General features: G+C 38.2%; 1 protein-coding gene across 1 annotated transcript in view; it reads right to left on the bottom strand.

The window, feature by feature from the left end:
* luzp2 (leucine zipper protein 2) overlaps nt 1–16,467 on the bottom strand; it is a 222,369-nt gene that overhangs the window by 101,276 nt on the left and 104,626 nt on the right. The window contains exons 3-5 of the mRNA XM_036128687.1: nt 14,699–14,769; nt 7,942–8,023; nt 439–501 (exon numbers count right to left, since the gene is read on the bottom strand). Of these exons, the coding sequence (XP_035984580.1) occupies nt 439–501; nt 7,942–8,023; nt 14,699–14,769 (216 nt within the window). The remainder of the gene's footprint in view (nt 1–438; nt 502–7,941; nt 8,024–14,698; nt 14,770–16,467) is intronic.

The raw sequence follows: 16,467 nt of genomic DNA, 5'->3' as shown, positions 1-16,467 counted from the left end.
ATAGTGAAAGTTTAGTTGAAGCTGAAGTTTTTTCTGCAGCTGTTTAAGGCTTCAAACCTTTTTGTCCTGGTATTGACAAGCATGCATGGAGGTACTTGAAAAAAAATGGCCACATTCTCATCCAACAATTGCAATCAAGACTGCAGTGATGATCAAAGAATGCACTCCTGCGTTCACAAAATAGTTGCGAGAATCCTTGTGTTCAACCCAGTGAATGTCCACCTTTGATTGAAATTAACAAGCCCTTTCCCGAGTCCCATCGGATTGTCAGAAGTCATTTGGCAAACTCAGAAAATCATTAAATTAAATTGATCTAAACAAGGCAAGGGGACAGAGAACTTTGATGGGAAAATCACAACAAGATATGTTTGATACATGTACCTTATGGCTGTGTGTTGGGATTTTTTCCCAGCCTTTGATGATACGTTGATGACTCACCTCTTGTTGTAAATCCTTGATGATTTTGGTTTTTTTCTCCATCTCCACTTTCAGAAATTTTATCTGAGAACAAAAGAGGAACAAAAACGCAATCAGAGAAGCAAACTGAGTAGGTGTGTGTGTGTGTGTGTGTGTGTGTGTGTGTGTACATGTTTATATGTCATGTGAGGCGTGCTAGAACGAATGTCTAAGAGGCAATTCCTTCAACAACAAAAAAAGAATCAGAAGAAATGGTATTCACTTCACTGTATATTTATATTTTTAAATCTAAAGCTTTCATTAACTTATTTTTTAGCTGCTCCAGTGAGACATACAACAATTTATTTTCATATTAGAACCCTCTTTTGGTAAAAAAAATAAAACTAAAAATAAAAAAGACAAGTAAACACAATTACATTACTGATATCAAATACAGCAGGAGAGCAACAGGCTTTGCTTTTACATACATGATTATGCCTAATAGTGAAGGATATGTTTTTAAAAGGCCTGCATTCAAAGGCTCTGGTTGTCTCAGAAAATGGTGTTTTTACATATACATATAATTTCCTAATGTTTGAAAATTTTGAACATTAACTATGCCCACCCAACTTGAACAAATGATGTGAATCAAAGTAATTTTGTTCCTGAATTGTTAAAAATGGGTCACAAAGAATTAGAAAAAAAAAATATGTTACTAATCTTCTTAAACAGCTTTGTAGTCTAGCTCTTAGCAAAAATTACTCATGCCATTGGGGAGAACTGTTTCAGCTGCGGATTACCACACATTTGCTTCATCACACAATCACTGCTACTAAAAGTAGAAAATCAAATAAATCTGGAATCAAATGCACTGGATTTATAGATTTGCCATTAAACCACAACAATTCATAAATATAACGAAACAAAATATAAAATTTACCAGTAGACTCATTCATTCAAAAGTCATGATTACATTAAACGTCATATTAAGTCATTGTCAATGCCCCTTAGAATAGTACAGATAAAAGATACAACTTTAAAATAAAGACAGAGCATTACATTAGAGCGCTAAATGTCATTTAATTAAATTGATTACGGTTTGGCCTTTGCAATGTTGATTGTGTTAAATGGAAGTTAAATGGCTGTTACATTTGAATTACAGACTTCACACAATAGTAGTAATATGGGTATCTTTGCAATTATATATAAAAAGTGGAACTAAAATGGCAGGTTTTTGTGAGGTAAAAAAAAAATCTGAGTTTGTGAGTTTTATCTATACAAGTCAAATGAAAAAAAATGCAAACAAATATGCTAGATGGCAAAAATAAGTGCTACAGCAACATGGTTGCATTATTATGTACACATTTCCACTAATACTTTTTTAAAATCCTCTTTCAAATGAGGTTTATCATTCAGTCCTCTATAGTGACGCGCTGCTACGGGATCGTCTCCAGCAATGTAATTCAAATGCTCCCCAGTGTCCGGTCTTCAACCAGCTTTTTCCATCAACCAGTGGGGCTGCATGGGTCTTTTTGGCATGAGCAGCACATCCAAACTGTGGGCCCTTGACATGTTTAGGGATAGAGTCAATCCCCAACAGTGGAGATATGAGAATCACTTGTGTTGTATAATCTCGTCTCGATAGCTATCTGCATGGATATTGCTTCCAATAATGTCAAGCCTTGTCTTTTTCCAGTGAGGGAGAAGCCACCCCACATTGCTACCACCTAAACTCAAAAGATGTTTTGGCATGTTTTTAAAAGCGTGCTCCCTATATACTCTACTCAGCTGCTCAATTCACATATGGACTTTCCTTACAAACGTAACGCCATTTAAGGGGAAATTAACAAGCTTTCCAACATTGTAAGAGTTGTTGTCAAGACGCTCTGTTAGAATGAAGAAGTAAGCTTAATCAAAAAACACAGTTTACAGTTTAATGAAAGCAAACATAAATGTCTTGTCTTACTTCCATAGAGTAGGTTTGGCACAAAAACTATCCTCACCAAATGGAAGTACACCAAGTTTTGACCCAAAACTTTTTATTGTCTGCTGAAAAGTTGAAGATGAAGAGAGGTTTTACTTTTTAACATCAATATGAGGTCAAGCTTACATTTAAAAACAATGAAGAAAAATAATGCCTTCACCAGAAGGAAAATAAGGGTATTGGAACAACCTCGCTAAAATCCAGAAACATATCTCAGACAATTTGAAAAGTGTTGTGGCCAAGAGATATTCTCATAATTTGATACATCTGGAGGACTTTTGCAAAGCATAGTAGGAAAATATTCCTAAATCAAGATGTCAGAATGCTGTCAGACTCCTATCAAATAAGACTGAACGCACAAATTGAATCAAAAAGTGTTTTTTTAATTAACTTAAAACATAATTAAATTTGATGTTTTTATTTTTTTCCTTTCAGTCAATTGTTTTCCAGTTACGCAATATGATATTACAATAAATATCTAAAAACATCTGAAATTATTTTTCATGGTCGCATTTTACCAGTGTTTAGATATATTTCCAACTAATAAACATAGTTTCTCTTTAGTGGCCTTCTGGAGTCTTTTAAGACATAAATGTTTATATTTTTTAACTATTTAAATGTCAGTTCATCCGGATTTAAAAGGCTTTTATTTCCAACCAAAACTGGAACATGGGATATTCCATTTAGTGCTTCGTAAGGAGAATCTAATGTCGGTATGTTTAAGTACAGACTTCTAGAAATGTGATACACTGACACATTTATCCCATTTTGTACACAGTCCCTGATTTATTGGCTTATATTTTTATTGTGCCAGAGTGATATCTTTGTTTTTGGCAATGCTTTTATCAACAGCTCAGCATGTTTCCCGGTGCAGGCGTGAGGCCTGTGTGTGTGTGTGTGTGCTGATTTCAGCCAAATGGAGGTTCAAACATCTACTGCAGATGGCAAACTCCTGCCATGGGCAACCAAACAAATACATTAGGTGGTTGTGTATCAGAGAGATAGGCTTTGGTTTGGAATGTTTCTGCCTTTCCCCATTTAGACTATTTTTTTTTTTTTTCCCCAAATGTTGTATGTCCTTGGGAGAGGTCGTCAAGATAGTCCCAGGGACAAAAAGGGAAAGATTCATGGGGCTGGTGACCTCATGCCAGGTATCCACCCCGGGGAATAGTAAACTAAGTCTCGCCAGTTGACTCACATCTCCGAGCAGCACATGATAACATCGAGGTTCATGTTTGAGCCTTTCAGTCACTGCCACAGCCTGAGGGAATGGTTAGAAAAACAGCGACAGGGAAAAATACTGCCACTGCACTTTAGATTTTAAAGAGAAAAAAAACAACACTTAATAATAAATGTATTATTTAGATCATGGACTAAAAAGGCTATTGTTTTAATTACTGGGTTTTAAGCACGGACATTTGCATATTTCCGGACAGTAGCTTTTTGAAGAAAATAAGTGTAACATCGATGAGAATGACAGTTTGACTTGTGTGAAATTAACTAAAATACAGGCATTTTGTACTGGTGGGACAAGTTTAAGCATTGTCCTCTTTGTCTGCTGCCATGAGTGCCCTCATTAGAATAAACGCAGAAGATAAATACTTCTGATTCTGATTTGAATGACTATAAGATTTCAAATACAAGGTACAAATATAGAGTTTATCATATAATTGGACTAAATAGCAGGATATTTATGTCATCCTGAATGAGAGGTTTTTAAGATAATCTTTATAACAGCAATCATGTAAATGTGTTGTTTTGTTTAATTCATATTATTGGAGAAGAGGCCTCGTCTCTTATATATGGGAGTATATATATATATATATAATACCCCAAGCATCAGCTCAGTGATGCTGTTGACATACAGTAGGTCAATGCAGCAAACACTGCTCAGTAAACAGGGAAGAGAAAATGGTACAGCAGAGAAAGCATTCATCCCTGGTTCACAACTATTCCGTCTGCATCTAGACAGTAAGAGGCAGTCATTTAAGACATCAATTTATATATTCTGGGCAGGGAAAAAAAATGGTTGAAGGATGCCACAAATGTGACAGTGGAAGAGAACATCTCTTAGCAGCCACAGCGACGGCGACTTAACATTCCTACCGCATCTGTTTAGCCACATTTCATGTCACATGATGGCAAATATTCACATGATAAACAAGAGAACAAACCACACAGAGGTAAGAAGAGCTCTAGTGTTGGCTGGGTCGGTGGAGTAAATGGTGTCATGGCAGTAATTCTTCAGAAAAAGGTTTAAGGGGTAAAACAAGACTTTAAGAGACTAACTTGTGTCCCCCCTTATGTTCAGTGTGTCAGACAGTTCAAAAATCTCTTTATCTTGGATAAAACACGTAAGTCAGGTTTTGGGTCATTCCCTTTGTGCGCGACTTTCAGGCTGAAGGAGAGAAAAATGTATAACTTCATTTTCACCGAAGGGGAAGGGTGTTTTCCCAGGACAACAGAAAATATGAGGCAAAGGAAAGCTGTATGTGGCTCCATGAACGTCAATGCCCTAAAATATCTTTACATAACATAAGGCCAAGCTGAATCTTTAAATAATTGGGAGTGAGTCAGTACTGAAGTCGCCTCTTCAGATTTCTTTTTAATATCAAATCCACTTGTATTCCATGAGTCAATGCTGTTGTCCAATTCACGGCAGAATTATTATTTCATATTTGAACAAGTGAGAACCAATTCTAGGGAGTTTAAGTTATGCAGTAAGCATTTATCTTTCTGACAATGTAGAGCTCATTGTCAACAATATTGCAAAAGGACAAGTCAATCTTTATTTTCAGGATTTTAGCTGTTGTAACTTAGTGAAAATTTTAACAAGCTGTTTCTGTAAAAAAAGGGACTTTTCTTTTAACATGAAGGCAGATCTGTGCTGTTTTGACACAGGATGGCTTGACAGGATTTTAGTACAGAAAAAAGCTTTGAACCTTAAAGGGCTTCTTTTATTTATGCTTTCAGTCACACTTGTATGTTCCAGATCATTAACAAAATTTGTTTAATTTACACATGCTGTTGGTCTTCCTGCATTACAAGAAGAGAGACATAGGGCACACATGCGCAGTCGGGGCATTTTTCCCCAATTTCCTCCAATCAGCCCTTTATTCTGATTACTTATGTCCATGTAAACATGGAACGTTTCCCAGGCTGGAAAGGGTTACAAAGCCTTTCTGAATCTTTGGGACTCCAGGGAAAACCACAGTGAGATTCATCTAATATATGACAAAAAAGACTTTTGCTAAATATTTTGGGGACTGACAAGACAAAGCTGGTGGCTCCCGTCGCATCTTGCAAAATTGATGGTACCATTAATTCTGCTCTTTGCCAGAGAGTCCTGAAGGAGCATATCTGGCCAACAGTTGATTACCAAGGACATTTGGGTTATGTAGCACAACAATACACCATGTTTGACCCACTTTCCATACTTGTATGAGGTTCCAATGATATGGCATCATGTTAAACAGATTGTTTATGTTCAGAAACTTCCTTTGCTACTGAATTAAATGAATTTAATTCCTCCACAGTGATGAATAATAAAAAAAAAACATATTCACAGTTATTATAAACACTTGATGGCAGTTCTTGTCTCCAAGAATGGAAAAATTAGGGGGCAATTACTTTTTCACATAGGGCAAGGATCGCATGAACCGCTTTTTTAACTTAATAAATTAAATTATCTTTTGAAAACTTATTTTTATTCAGGTTATATTTTGTGTTAAAATGGTTTCCTGGTCTAAAGATTAAACACTTTTACATTACTGTTGTTCACACCATGTGAAGAAATAAAAATTTACTGAAAAATTACACATTTATAAGGTTTTATATTTCGTTTTGATCTTGTGATCTTTTTGTACAACCAGAATGTGGCCAGTCAGTGCAGTATATCTATTAGCAGAGTACTGTCAGCATATGTAATGGCCTAAGAAAGTAGTTTAAAATGAAATGCTTAATTTTTTACAGATCACTAGGGTCTGTCATCTACAGCAAGAACATCAGCACCTAATTTATCTTTACATAAAAATTATAAGATGAAACTTTGAATAATTGGCAGTGAGTCGTTATAGGAGTAGCCCTTTGAGAGTCCTTTTTAGAACCAAAACCATAAGTATTCAATCAGGTAATATTCATGCCCATTCATTTCATAGCAGGAGATTTTATTTTTTATCTTTTTTTTCTTGACAAGTGCAAACAAATGGCAGGGTTTTAAACGTTGCTCTGATACAAAAAAAAAACTTCATCTTTCTTCAATCTGTTCAACCTTTTGTCTCACAGTGTTTGGTAGTAGAACTAGTAAAAACACTAGCAAACATTAGGTATGCTGATTGAAAGTCATAACCTCGGTGGGATTTTAATGACTTGTTGTCGTGAAATAAATTGACTTCATTTGAAATCTCACCAGTTTGTTGCTGTTAAGGCACGTTTATGAAAAGCAGGATTGTGGAGAAAATAAACTGAACAAAACTTGTATCTGTAAAGTTTAAATTATATCATGATTAGTGATAATTTTTTTAAACTTGAACTTTGACTATTATTTCAAACTGACTATTAGCACAGTATTGTCTGGATATGTAGAGGACATAAAACATACCATATTTTCCTTGATAAGTGGTTATGCTCTGCTGAAGTAGGAATTCAATAACCTTAGATACTGTATCTTCACATGTAAAAAGCCGAAGCTCGAATTTAATTACTTGGAAGTGAGTCTGAAGTAGCCTTTTATTTTATAATAAAGGGTAAATTGAATCAATCGAATACATGGCTGAATCATGGCTGAGTTTTTATTGGTGTTTTATTTTTATCTATATATCCATTCTTGGTTTAATGCCTCTATATTTGCCCTCCTACGTGTCATCTAAACACAACAGTTACTTTATACAATCCCAGGATGTTATTACTCTGGTAATAAACAGAGAATCATGAACCCCCCCCCCCCCCCCCAAAAAAAAAAAAAAAAAAAAACAAAATAAAATGACTGAGAATCTTCACCAACATAGAGTTGCATTTAACTACCTTTATCTTTACCCTTCTTAAAAGTGTTGGTGGCCTTTGTTTGACAGTAAAACAGAGCATTAATGTAACATTACATGCAGTAGGTAGAAATCATAACATATGTAGTTAATTTAAATAAATAGTTTTTGCAATAGTTTTGTCCCTTTTATTTACAGTGGCACTAGTATTTGATGTTGTGAAACATTTGAATAAGTATAAGATTTATAGTCCCAGCTCAAAACTTTGGAAAGTAAATCTAAATATTCCCTGATTCAGCAAATGAGGGAAAACATTCACTCTACCATCCCTTTAAATACAATCTCTTGCTTATTTTTCCTTATTTTGCATGGTAACAAACACATTCGATTTGGGTCCAAACAAACAAGACGTGGCACAAGGTTTTTCTCCTGCTGTATTAGAGTTTCAGTTTGGAGTTGTGAGATGGAAGGGAGACCCAGCTGCTGTGTAATGAGCGTCGATCACCGAGGGGGCCTGTGTGACAGGTGACGGGGCTGGTTAGAGGAGACCGAGCGCTGATGGTGAGGTCATTGCTGTCTTACCGTGGCCTGCTGCTTTTCAGCTCTCTCATTTGCCTCATCCAGCTGCTTCTGCAGGGCTGCCTGGAGGGACTTCATCTCCTCTCTGTCAAGTGGCAGGGAAGTGAGAAACACCCTGTTAGCACATCGTCCTCACTCTCTCAGAGTCCTTTACTACTCTACCTCTGAATGGCTTTCTTAAGCACAGTTCTTTGAGACAAAACTGATTTTGTGTAGTCCACCTTACTATATAGTATTGTTTTTATTTAGTAGAGAGTAAAAAACAAACAAACACACATTTTAAGCTAATTTAATCACAGCTATGTTAATAGCGATAGAGTTGGTGAACAACTGTTTGTTACATTTCTAAGCTAAAAATGAAAACACAAACAAATACATTTGCGACACTTTTAGGTAAATGTAGATAAACAGGGCAGCAAACTGCTTTTTGAAATAACTAGATATCAAAACTAATTGTTTTCAGTAGCAACTGGCTCTGTCTTGAAGACAAAATACATGTTTACTAGTTTCTTTCCTTACACAGTGCATTGCAAAAGTATTCAAAACTTTAGGAAGTGTTTCCTTTTTTTTTCGTTTTGCAAGCTCATGATTTTTGGAAGGTAAATTACCACATGCCAATTGCCTTCAAAAATCTCCTTATGTGTATAAAGACCTCTGTGTAGTTTAATTTCATTACAAATAAAGCTGATGGGTATTATGAAGTAATTTAACACTTCTCACAGTGCACTGTTCTAGCCATCATCTTAAAATAAAAGAAGTATGGCACGACCGCACAACAACAAAAAGAGAGTCATTCACTTAAACTTACACACTGGGCATTAATCAGTAAATAATTCAATAGGCTCATGGTAACGCTCGAGGAGCTGCAGAGATCCACAGCTCAGAATGGAGAACCACCTGGCAGGAAAACTAGGAATTGTGCACTCCTTATTGAAGACCACCAATGTTGTCTTCACTAAATGACAAAAAGAAAGTGACTGTTGAAGCACAGCCTTCTCATTTAAAGTTTGTCAAAATCAGTGTAGAAAGAAGGTGCTAAATTCGGAAAGCAAAAAAGATACAAATGTAAAAAAAGGAGGGGGCGTTGGGGTGTTGGTTTCGGTTTACAGTTGGCTCTCGGTCCTCGCCGCTTGTCTCTAGCCTCTGAGCCCGCAGACTTTGTTGGCTAGTTGTGCCAGCGGGGGAGCTGGCTACCTGGGAGGGAATGTTGCTCCCCAATCATTTCCTCCCCATCCCCGGACCTCTCCTTCTACCCGCTCCAACACGCTGCCACACATGTAGGACCTTGGGGAGTGGGGACGTCGCTGCCCCGATGTCTTGTGACGTCCTTTGCCCCAAATCTATTGTCCAACTTCATTTAATTTCATTTATAACGTTCTCACACAGGCGTTTGGTCTTTCCCACACCCTTGTTCTCCGACTGACATCCGGAGTCCAGGGCCTGGAGGACGATTGAGCCACCTAGTCGGGGTCTGGGCTGGGGATGGGCGTTGGGTCCCGGAGGTCGGCTGGGGCTGGAACTTCTAATCTCCCATGGAATATGGGGCAAGGGCTTACATATTGAGGGTAGAGTGTGGGGGAGGAAGCACCTCCCGGTTCATTGGTCATCTGGGCTGGGATCGGGGTAGGGGGTTAGGGCCGGAGTATGGACCGTATAGGTCGGGTTGTGGGGACTGTTGCGTTAGATGGGTTTGTGGTAAAATAAATTAATTCTTCCTGTGACATCTTGTGTGTCCTTTGAAATTCCCCACAACTTGTTTAGCCTACTGCATGAAGACCTTTACTGCATTTATTATGTTTTTAGCGTAAATGTAAATGTGGATGATGAGGCTGCGGCTATTTCTGTACTGTTTGATTTTCCAGTGCACAGACAACGGCAAAGCACAATGAATTATAAATTAGGCAGGCGAGTGATGTGGGTCTTTTGTTTGAAAAATGCTTATAGAAATCACATCACAAGAGGCAGCCAGGTTATTCAAATAGTCTGCTAAATATTTCTAAGCATGGCTGCAAATGCGAAAGCATTACGATGCAAGTAATAGAGAAATGGTGACGTAATAAATCTGCAGTACCTTTCAAGACATACAGCAACACTCTAGAAAGGGTCTTGCTGCTCCACACGTATTATGTTTGACAATCGACTTTTCCTTTAGCAAAATGTCAGCAAAACATTTTCTTTACTGCAATCAGCCAATGCCTTCTTTTTTCACTTATAATCATAACTCCTGCATCTAAGACAGGGAAACATCTTGAGTCACAAACAAGTTCAGCAGTGTCCAAACTGCAATAGCCGGGGGGGGGGGGGGGGTAAAATGTTTTAGGAACAGTCTCGACAAGCCACTTTAGTGAACGAATAGAGACTTTTGTTTAATCATAGCTCAGTTAATTGCTCATATTTGAAACCTGAAGATGTTATGCTCTAACTATGTGTGTCTTTTCTGTAGGAAAACATCTCTGTTCTGTCACAGTTTGGAGCCGAATTATTTTCAGAAAGCAATCAAATCTCTGTTAAGAGATGTCAAAAATAAATGACTTGCAATGAATCACCTGTCTGCATCTTCCATAATGGAGTCAGCAAGTGATTGCTCTTGGCAGCCGTGGAATTCCAAAGGTGGATTAATAACACCCGGAAAAAAGCGCTATGCCTCACAAAATGCTAGGTAAGCAACACTGAGCCAAACTGCTGCTTTATGGTTTTTAGCTTGATGACATGTGAGAGCTGCCATGGACTTGCGATGGACTATTGATTGGCTATCAAGAACCTGCTCACAAGAGGTTGGACTTTTATAAGGCTGGCATTTCAGAGAGCATGCGAGGCGACAAACGATTCCTAATCATGAACAGACTCATTACACACATCATTAATCAGACAATCCTAACTGGTAAAATGCTGTTGATGAATTAGTTTTCATCCGTCCAGTAAAAAATAAGCCCTAAATCACAGATGGTTTTTCTGATCATCCACTAAATAAAGACAGAGTCATCATTTTCAAGTATACTAGTTAGTTTTAGGATTGACTTACTGTATGCACTGCCGGCCTGCCTCTTTCTCTACCATAAATAAACTAGACAACAGCATCAACTGTAGTAAACGGTTAAAAGCCACTTTTCCTATTTATTTTTCTTGCAGTAAATTACATAGCGAATACATAGGGAATTGAAAGTGAAAAATCTAATAAAGAAAATCATCTTGAGGTTTTATGTTTAACATTTAACACTCCTCAATTGACAACATAAGATGAGTCTGTAAATTTATTGAAACAGTGAAACTGTTTTTCACTGAAACTGGACAAAGACACCTAACTTCAAAGGCGCTGATACTGAAAGCAGTTATCAATACAAGGTTAAATGCAAAATATCCAAACCAAAGCAGATGACTCAAATGAAACCAGGCAAAACCATAAACTGAATAAAAGCTGCATTAAGGATTGCTTGGACATCTATTATTTCACCATATTTGCTGGTCATTTCGTCCAGTTTGCCATTTTGTACTTTTGCATTTTCAGTTGTTTTATAGCAGGGGTCTTCAACTCAAGTCTTTCAGGTCCTGTGTCCTGGAACTTTTATGCCCTTTTCCATTGCTTTTTCCCTGCTCGGCTCTACTCCCCTGTTTTCCTACAGACCTGGTGATGCCCAGAGGTTGATGAGCTCCTGCAGAGAAGGTGGCTCCCTTGCCTTCTCCCTTCTACCGCACACGGTTGTTCAATTAGGATCTGTGAACAACTTTTTTCTTTTCTTTTTTTTTTCTTTCAAGTGTGGTTTATTATTTCTAAACATCCATCCATCCATTTTCCATCACGCTCATCCCTTGTGGGGTCGTGAAGGGTGCTGGTGCCTATCTGCAGCATTCAATGGGCAGGTCGCCAGTCTGCCGCAGGGCAACAGACAATTTCTATACAATAAAATTATATTTCGGTTTATCCAAATCCATTCATGCTGGTACTTAATATTAATGTTGTCACTCTTCAGTTTATTAATTTTCCTTCCTCAATTTTCCTTGCACTTCCTCACTCTCGGCCAATCAGAGAACAGCAGTCTGTTCACGTCACATTTCAGCCCTACTTCGTTCCGGTCGTACTACCTCCTGAGCACGGATGAAAAAAAAAGCAGATAAAAATACCAGTTCGGTATTAAGAAAACTGTAATCAAAATACTTGCAATGCCAGCCCAATGAAGTGGAGGCCATGGAAAAGGTGCATTCGATATCTCCCTGGTCATCAGGGAGGTCAGGCAGGGTCATCCCTGGTAATCAGGTCATTAGCAGGACATCAGAGTCCTGCTAATGACCTGATTATCAGACTCAGGTTTTTTGAAGAGGAGAGAATATAAAAGTTGCTGGACACCAGACCTTGAGGACTGAAGTTTAAGACCCCTGTTGTATAGCAAACAAACAAAGGGACCGTCATTCACAGGGTATTTTGTACTGACCAATTATCAAATCATTGGGGATACTTTTATCTAATAATTTCAAGTTCTCTTTCTATAATCCAATCATACTTTTCTGGAAATAGGGTAATGCGAGTAATAATCCACTAGCAGTAGGTGGCTTGTGGTTATTTTGGTTATTTAGTTTGATCAGGGGTCCAAATCTTTTATATTTAAGAAGAGTCGACAGGCTCAAACAAGGATCAGAACTCCAATCGATACAAATTAATGTAAGATCTTGGGTAAATGTTACACAATCAAATCACATGCAGGGACTAACCATATGTTATGATTATCCATATAATGCATTGAATGACTTCGAGCACTGGACACTAGCCACAAACCTTGGTGTCATATTTGATTCACAGTTTCACAAACCATATTACAATGTTTTAAAATGCCTTCTATCTGCTACAAAAAGGCCAACTAGGATCAAATACCTAGCTCGCATCACCGATTTCAAAGCCTTTGCATTGGCTATCTGTGATTGACCCTATCTAGATAGATAGATAGATAGATAGATAGATAGATAGATAGATAGATAGATAGATAGATAGATAGATAGATAGATAGATAGATAGATAGATAGATAGATAGATAGATAGATAGATGTGCAGAAATTGCTGCAACAATGATCCTGCTGGATTATGTTTTTTTTGGCAGTTGTTTTACATATGAGGAATTTGACTCTGGATTGTACAATGCTCACCATGTGCTTACTTATACAATAACACCATAACACAATAGTGCCGTGACAAAAATCAAACACAGTCTGCAGTACAGAAAACACTTATGAACACCCTTTAAACAAGTAGGCAAATTGAAACAATAATGTGATTGCGCAATGAGGAGAGTGCAAAGGATGCAGGAGTAAATATTATTTCCACTGTTGTTGTTATTATGTTGGAGGTGGAAGTAAGACGGGTGTGCAAACACATGCAAACATACATGTCCACAGTGTGATGGGTGCAGAAAATGGGAATGCTGGAATAAATGAGAATTATGTATGGTGTTATGTACAAAAGGTAGGTGGGTTTGGTGTGCAGTATATGCAATAAGACAATATGAACAGTAAAAACAAACAGTAAAGACGAACAGCACTTTTTTTGTCAGTCAGCTGTTCATTAGAGTGATGGCTTGAGGTAAGAAATTGTTGCTGATTATGAGGTTCACCTCCCAGGTCTGGTGTGCTGGTACCTGGACCTGGGAGTATAGGATGTATGTGGAGAGTGAGTGTGTGTACTGCGCCCCCCCCCTTTTTTTTTTTTTTGTTTGTGGGTAAGAGTGGGGGTACCAGGGTGGGAACCTGTGAATGTGACTGTGTACCTGGTTTACTGTTTGTTTTTTTGTGAGGTTGGGTTTTGGACTGCCCCCTTATCTGGAACATTTCAGGTTCCAGATATCCCCCATCCCCCCCGTCCTGCTCTCCTCCATTGGCTGGCGCCTTGGCCTGCTGGTGCGTTGGTGGTCCTCAGTGTCCGGGGCTGGATGCTCAGCTGTGTGCTGGCTCATCCCTGGCAGCTGATTCACAGGGCCATGGATCCAACCATGGGCCCACGGCCCATGGTTGGATCCATGGTCCACTCCGGCACTGTGGCTGGTGTGGGGTTTCCTGAGGCTCCTCTTTGCTCTCCCCTGGGATGTAGGAGGCAGATATCCCTGTGTTGGTCTTTCTTGGGCACCTTTGCTTTGGGGATCTGGTTTCCCTGGTGTCTGCCTCGGTGCTCTGAGGGGCGGGTCTTTGGCTCCTCACAACCACTATTGAGCATTTTTCATATAGATAAACCTTAAATACACAAGTGCACTCGCTCCTCTCTTATTTTATTTTTATCTTTTCTCCCTTTTAGCATGTAGTCTCATCTTTTTCTCTTTGTTTTTTCTTCTACCTTCCCGTTTTTGTGTCCATTGAACATGAAATAGTCCCAGAATAAAATCGAATAAAGCTTTTTGCATACATAAATCAAGCGGAGCACTATGGCGAAAGCAGTAAGGCTCCACTTGTGAAAGTAAAATCTGTTAGGCTCTTTTTGGCATTAAGACAGCAATTCTTAATGCTACACTGCCAGACAGGACACGTTAACAGAACAAAAACAAAACATAGAAATGTTCCTGAATCTGTTAGTTTTAATGCAGGGGTTTTTTACCACAAAGGAAATGGCACTGTGGCTTAAGTATACTTGGATAAACCAGGACTACCTTTAGATTTTTTTTAATAAAATACCAGAAATCATTACGATTACCATTATCATTATCACAGTTCAAATGTTGACTTCTTTATCTGATTATTTTTTATTTATGATCTTTTTTTTTAAATCATCCATGATGCTCCATTTTACCTCTGTTTGTGGCTGAGCTCCAGAATCCTTTGCACGTCCTTCTTGGCCACTGACTCATCATTTTTCAGGGACTGAAAAAAAGAACAAAAGACACAATTTTTTCCCCCAGCAAAGGCAGTTTTCCATATTGCATGACTATTCAAACCATCAAACAAGGAAAACACACGCTGCATACACATTTGAACTGGCTCTGCTTGAACTGCTTGATTATATTTCCAGGGTTTTAGTTTTGAGAGAAGATGGACTGAAATCCAGTAGTGTAAGCCAGTGTGAAAAGGACCTAAAATGATACAATAATTGAGGGAAGTATAACAATAATGAGCAGCAGATGTGAAATCATGTTGATGTCCCTTTCCTAAATTGTATTGCTTTTAACAATCTGCTGATGAATGTCCTAATGAGGGTGAACACAGATGCACAGATTGGTTTCTGCTGGTGGCTAACCAGATTCCTGATGGGTAATTAGGGATTAGTGATATATTTGATTGCCCCATAAGCCCTCTGAGATCTTTTATTAGTTGTAAGTGGAACAGAGATGTGCTGACGTCTGGGGAAAAATCTGGAATCAAACTGAGAGTTTGTTTTTTAAAATATGCTTGAAAGACTGTGCTAATTAACACAAGTCAATACTAACTGACTCTTTTTTCTCTCTCTCTCTCACAAAGGAGGAGAAGCCGTGAACCCAGAGCAATATCCGTGCTGAGGATATTGACAAAGAATGTGAAAATACGAGCAAAAAGATGCTAATGAGAGTAGCTACCAGAGCGACCACATCAGCGAGCTCTGACCTCTATATCGATACAGCTGCTACACTTTTATGTAACCCTCTGCTGGAAAAGTTTTGAGTCACATGCTCAAGATGCCGTCAAAAGTTAAACACAACTACCAAAATAAAATCGTTGTCATTGAACTGACCTCCAAACTCCTCAAATCGCTGTCTGACTGAGCTTATACACAAGCATGACCCACAAAGGCGGCACCTCTATCTTAAGGCGCAGACTGAAGCCTGCTGGAAACTGTCCAACTTAAAGAGCAACTTTTTTGTCTCTGTCTCCTGCTGCTGCCATCTGTTCTCATTTCTCTTTACGAGAAAGGCAAAGTTGCTCTTGAATAAGTGTGCTTAGTTAGATGTTGGTCTGAAATTTAAAAGCCCTTCGTAAACATTTTTTTTTGCGGACCACATACTGAGTCTATTCCTCCTGGTGGCAGTGGACAATCTTATCTGGGGAAACCATCTCCACACATTGAGCAATTTATTTAGGGATGATGGATGAAAATCACAAAGATTTTGAGGTTTTGATTTTGCCCCAACAATCCCCAGATCTTAGAGCTACCAGGCAATGGTAAGCTCTCCCTGGAAAAAAATATGACTGATTCAAGGAGAGCAATAAAGTTTGGTGGATTTAATAAATCTGCAGCTAACATCTTGGATTCTGTTATAAAAGTGTCCCATTAGAGCTTTCCTGTGCCATCTTTGCTTTGACAGGTCGGTTGTTATGGTGGCATTAGTTCCATCTCTCCAGTAGCAGGCAGGAAAAATGTTCACCTCCATAGGGTCCAGATAATGCCCAACTGGCTGAGAGACTTTTACGATTTTTTTTCAACATTTTTACTCAGTAGCACAAAATGCTTGTATAACATTAAAAAAAAAAACAATAAAGTTTTTCAATTATGATATGAAAGCTCGGTAAAATTGTAAATCTGAAGACTATTTTGATTGTTTATATTTTATAAATAAGTAATTAAAACCCATTTGATGTATTTTACAT

This window comes from Fundulus heteroclitus, unplaced genomic scaffold (genome assembly GCF_011125445.2).
Source record: "Fundulus heteroclitus isolate FHET01 unplaced genomic scaffold, MU-UCD_Fhet_4.1 scaffold_108, whole genome shotgun sequence".
Classification (NCBI taxonomy): domain Eukaryota; kingdom Metazoa; phylum Chordata; class Actinopteri; order Cyprinodontiformes; family Fundulidae; genus Fundulus; species Fundulus heteroclitus.
Note: the sequence above shows the minus strand (reverse complement) of the source record. Positions and strands in the feature narration are given on the sequence as shown.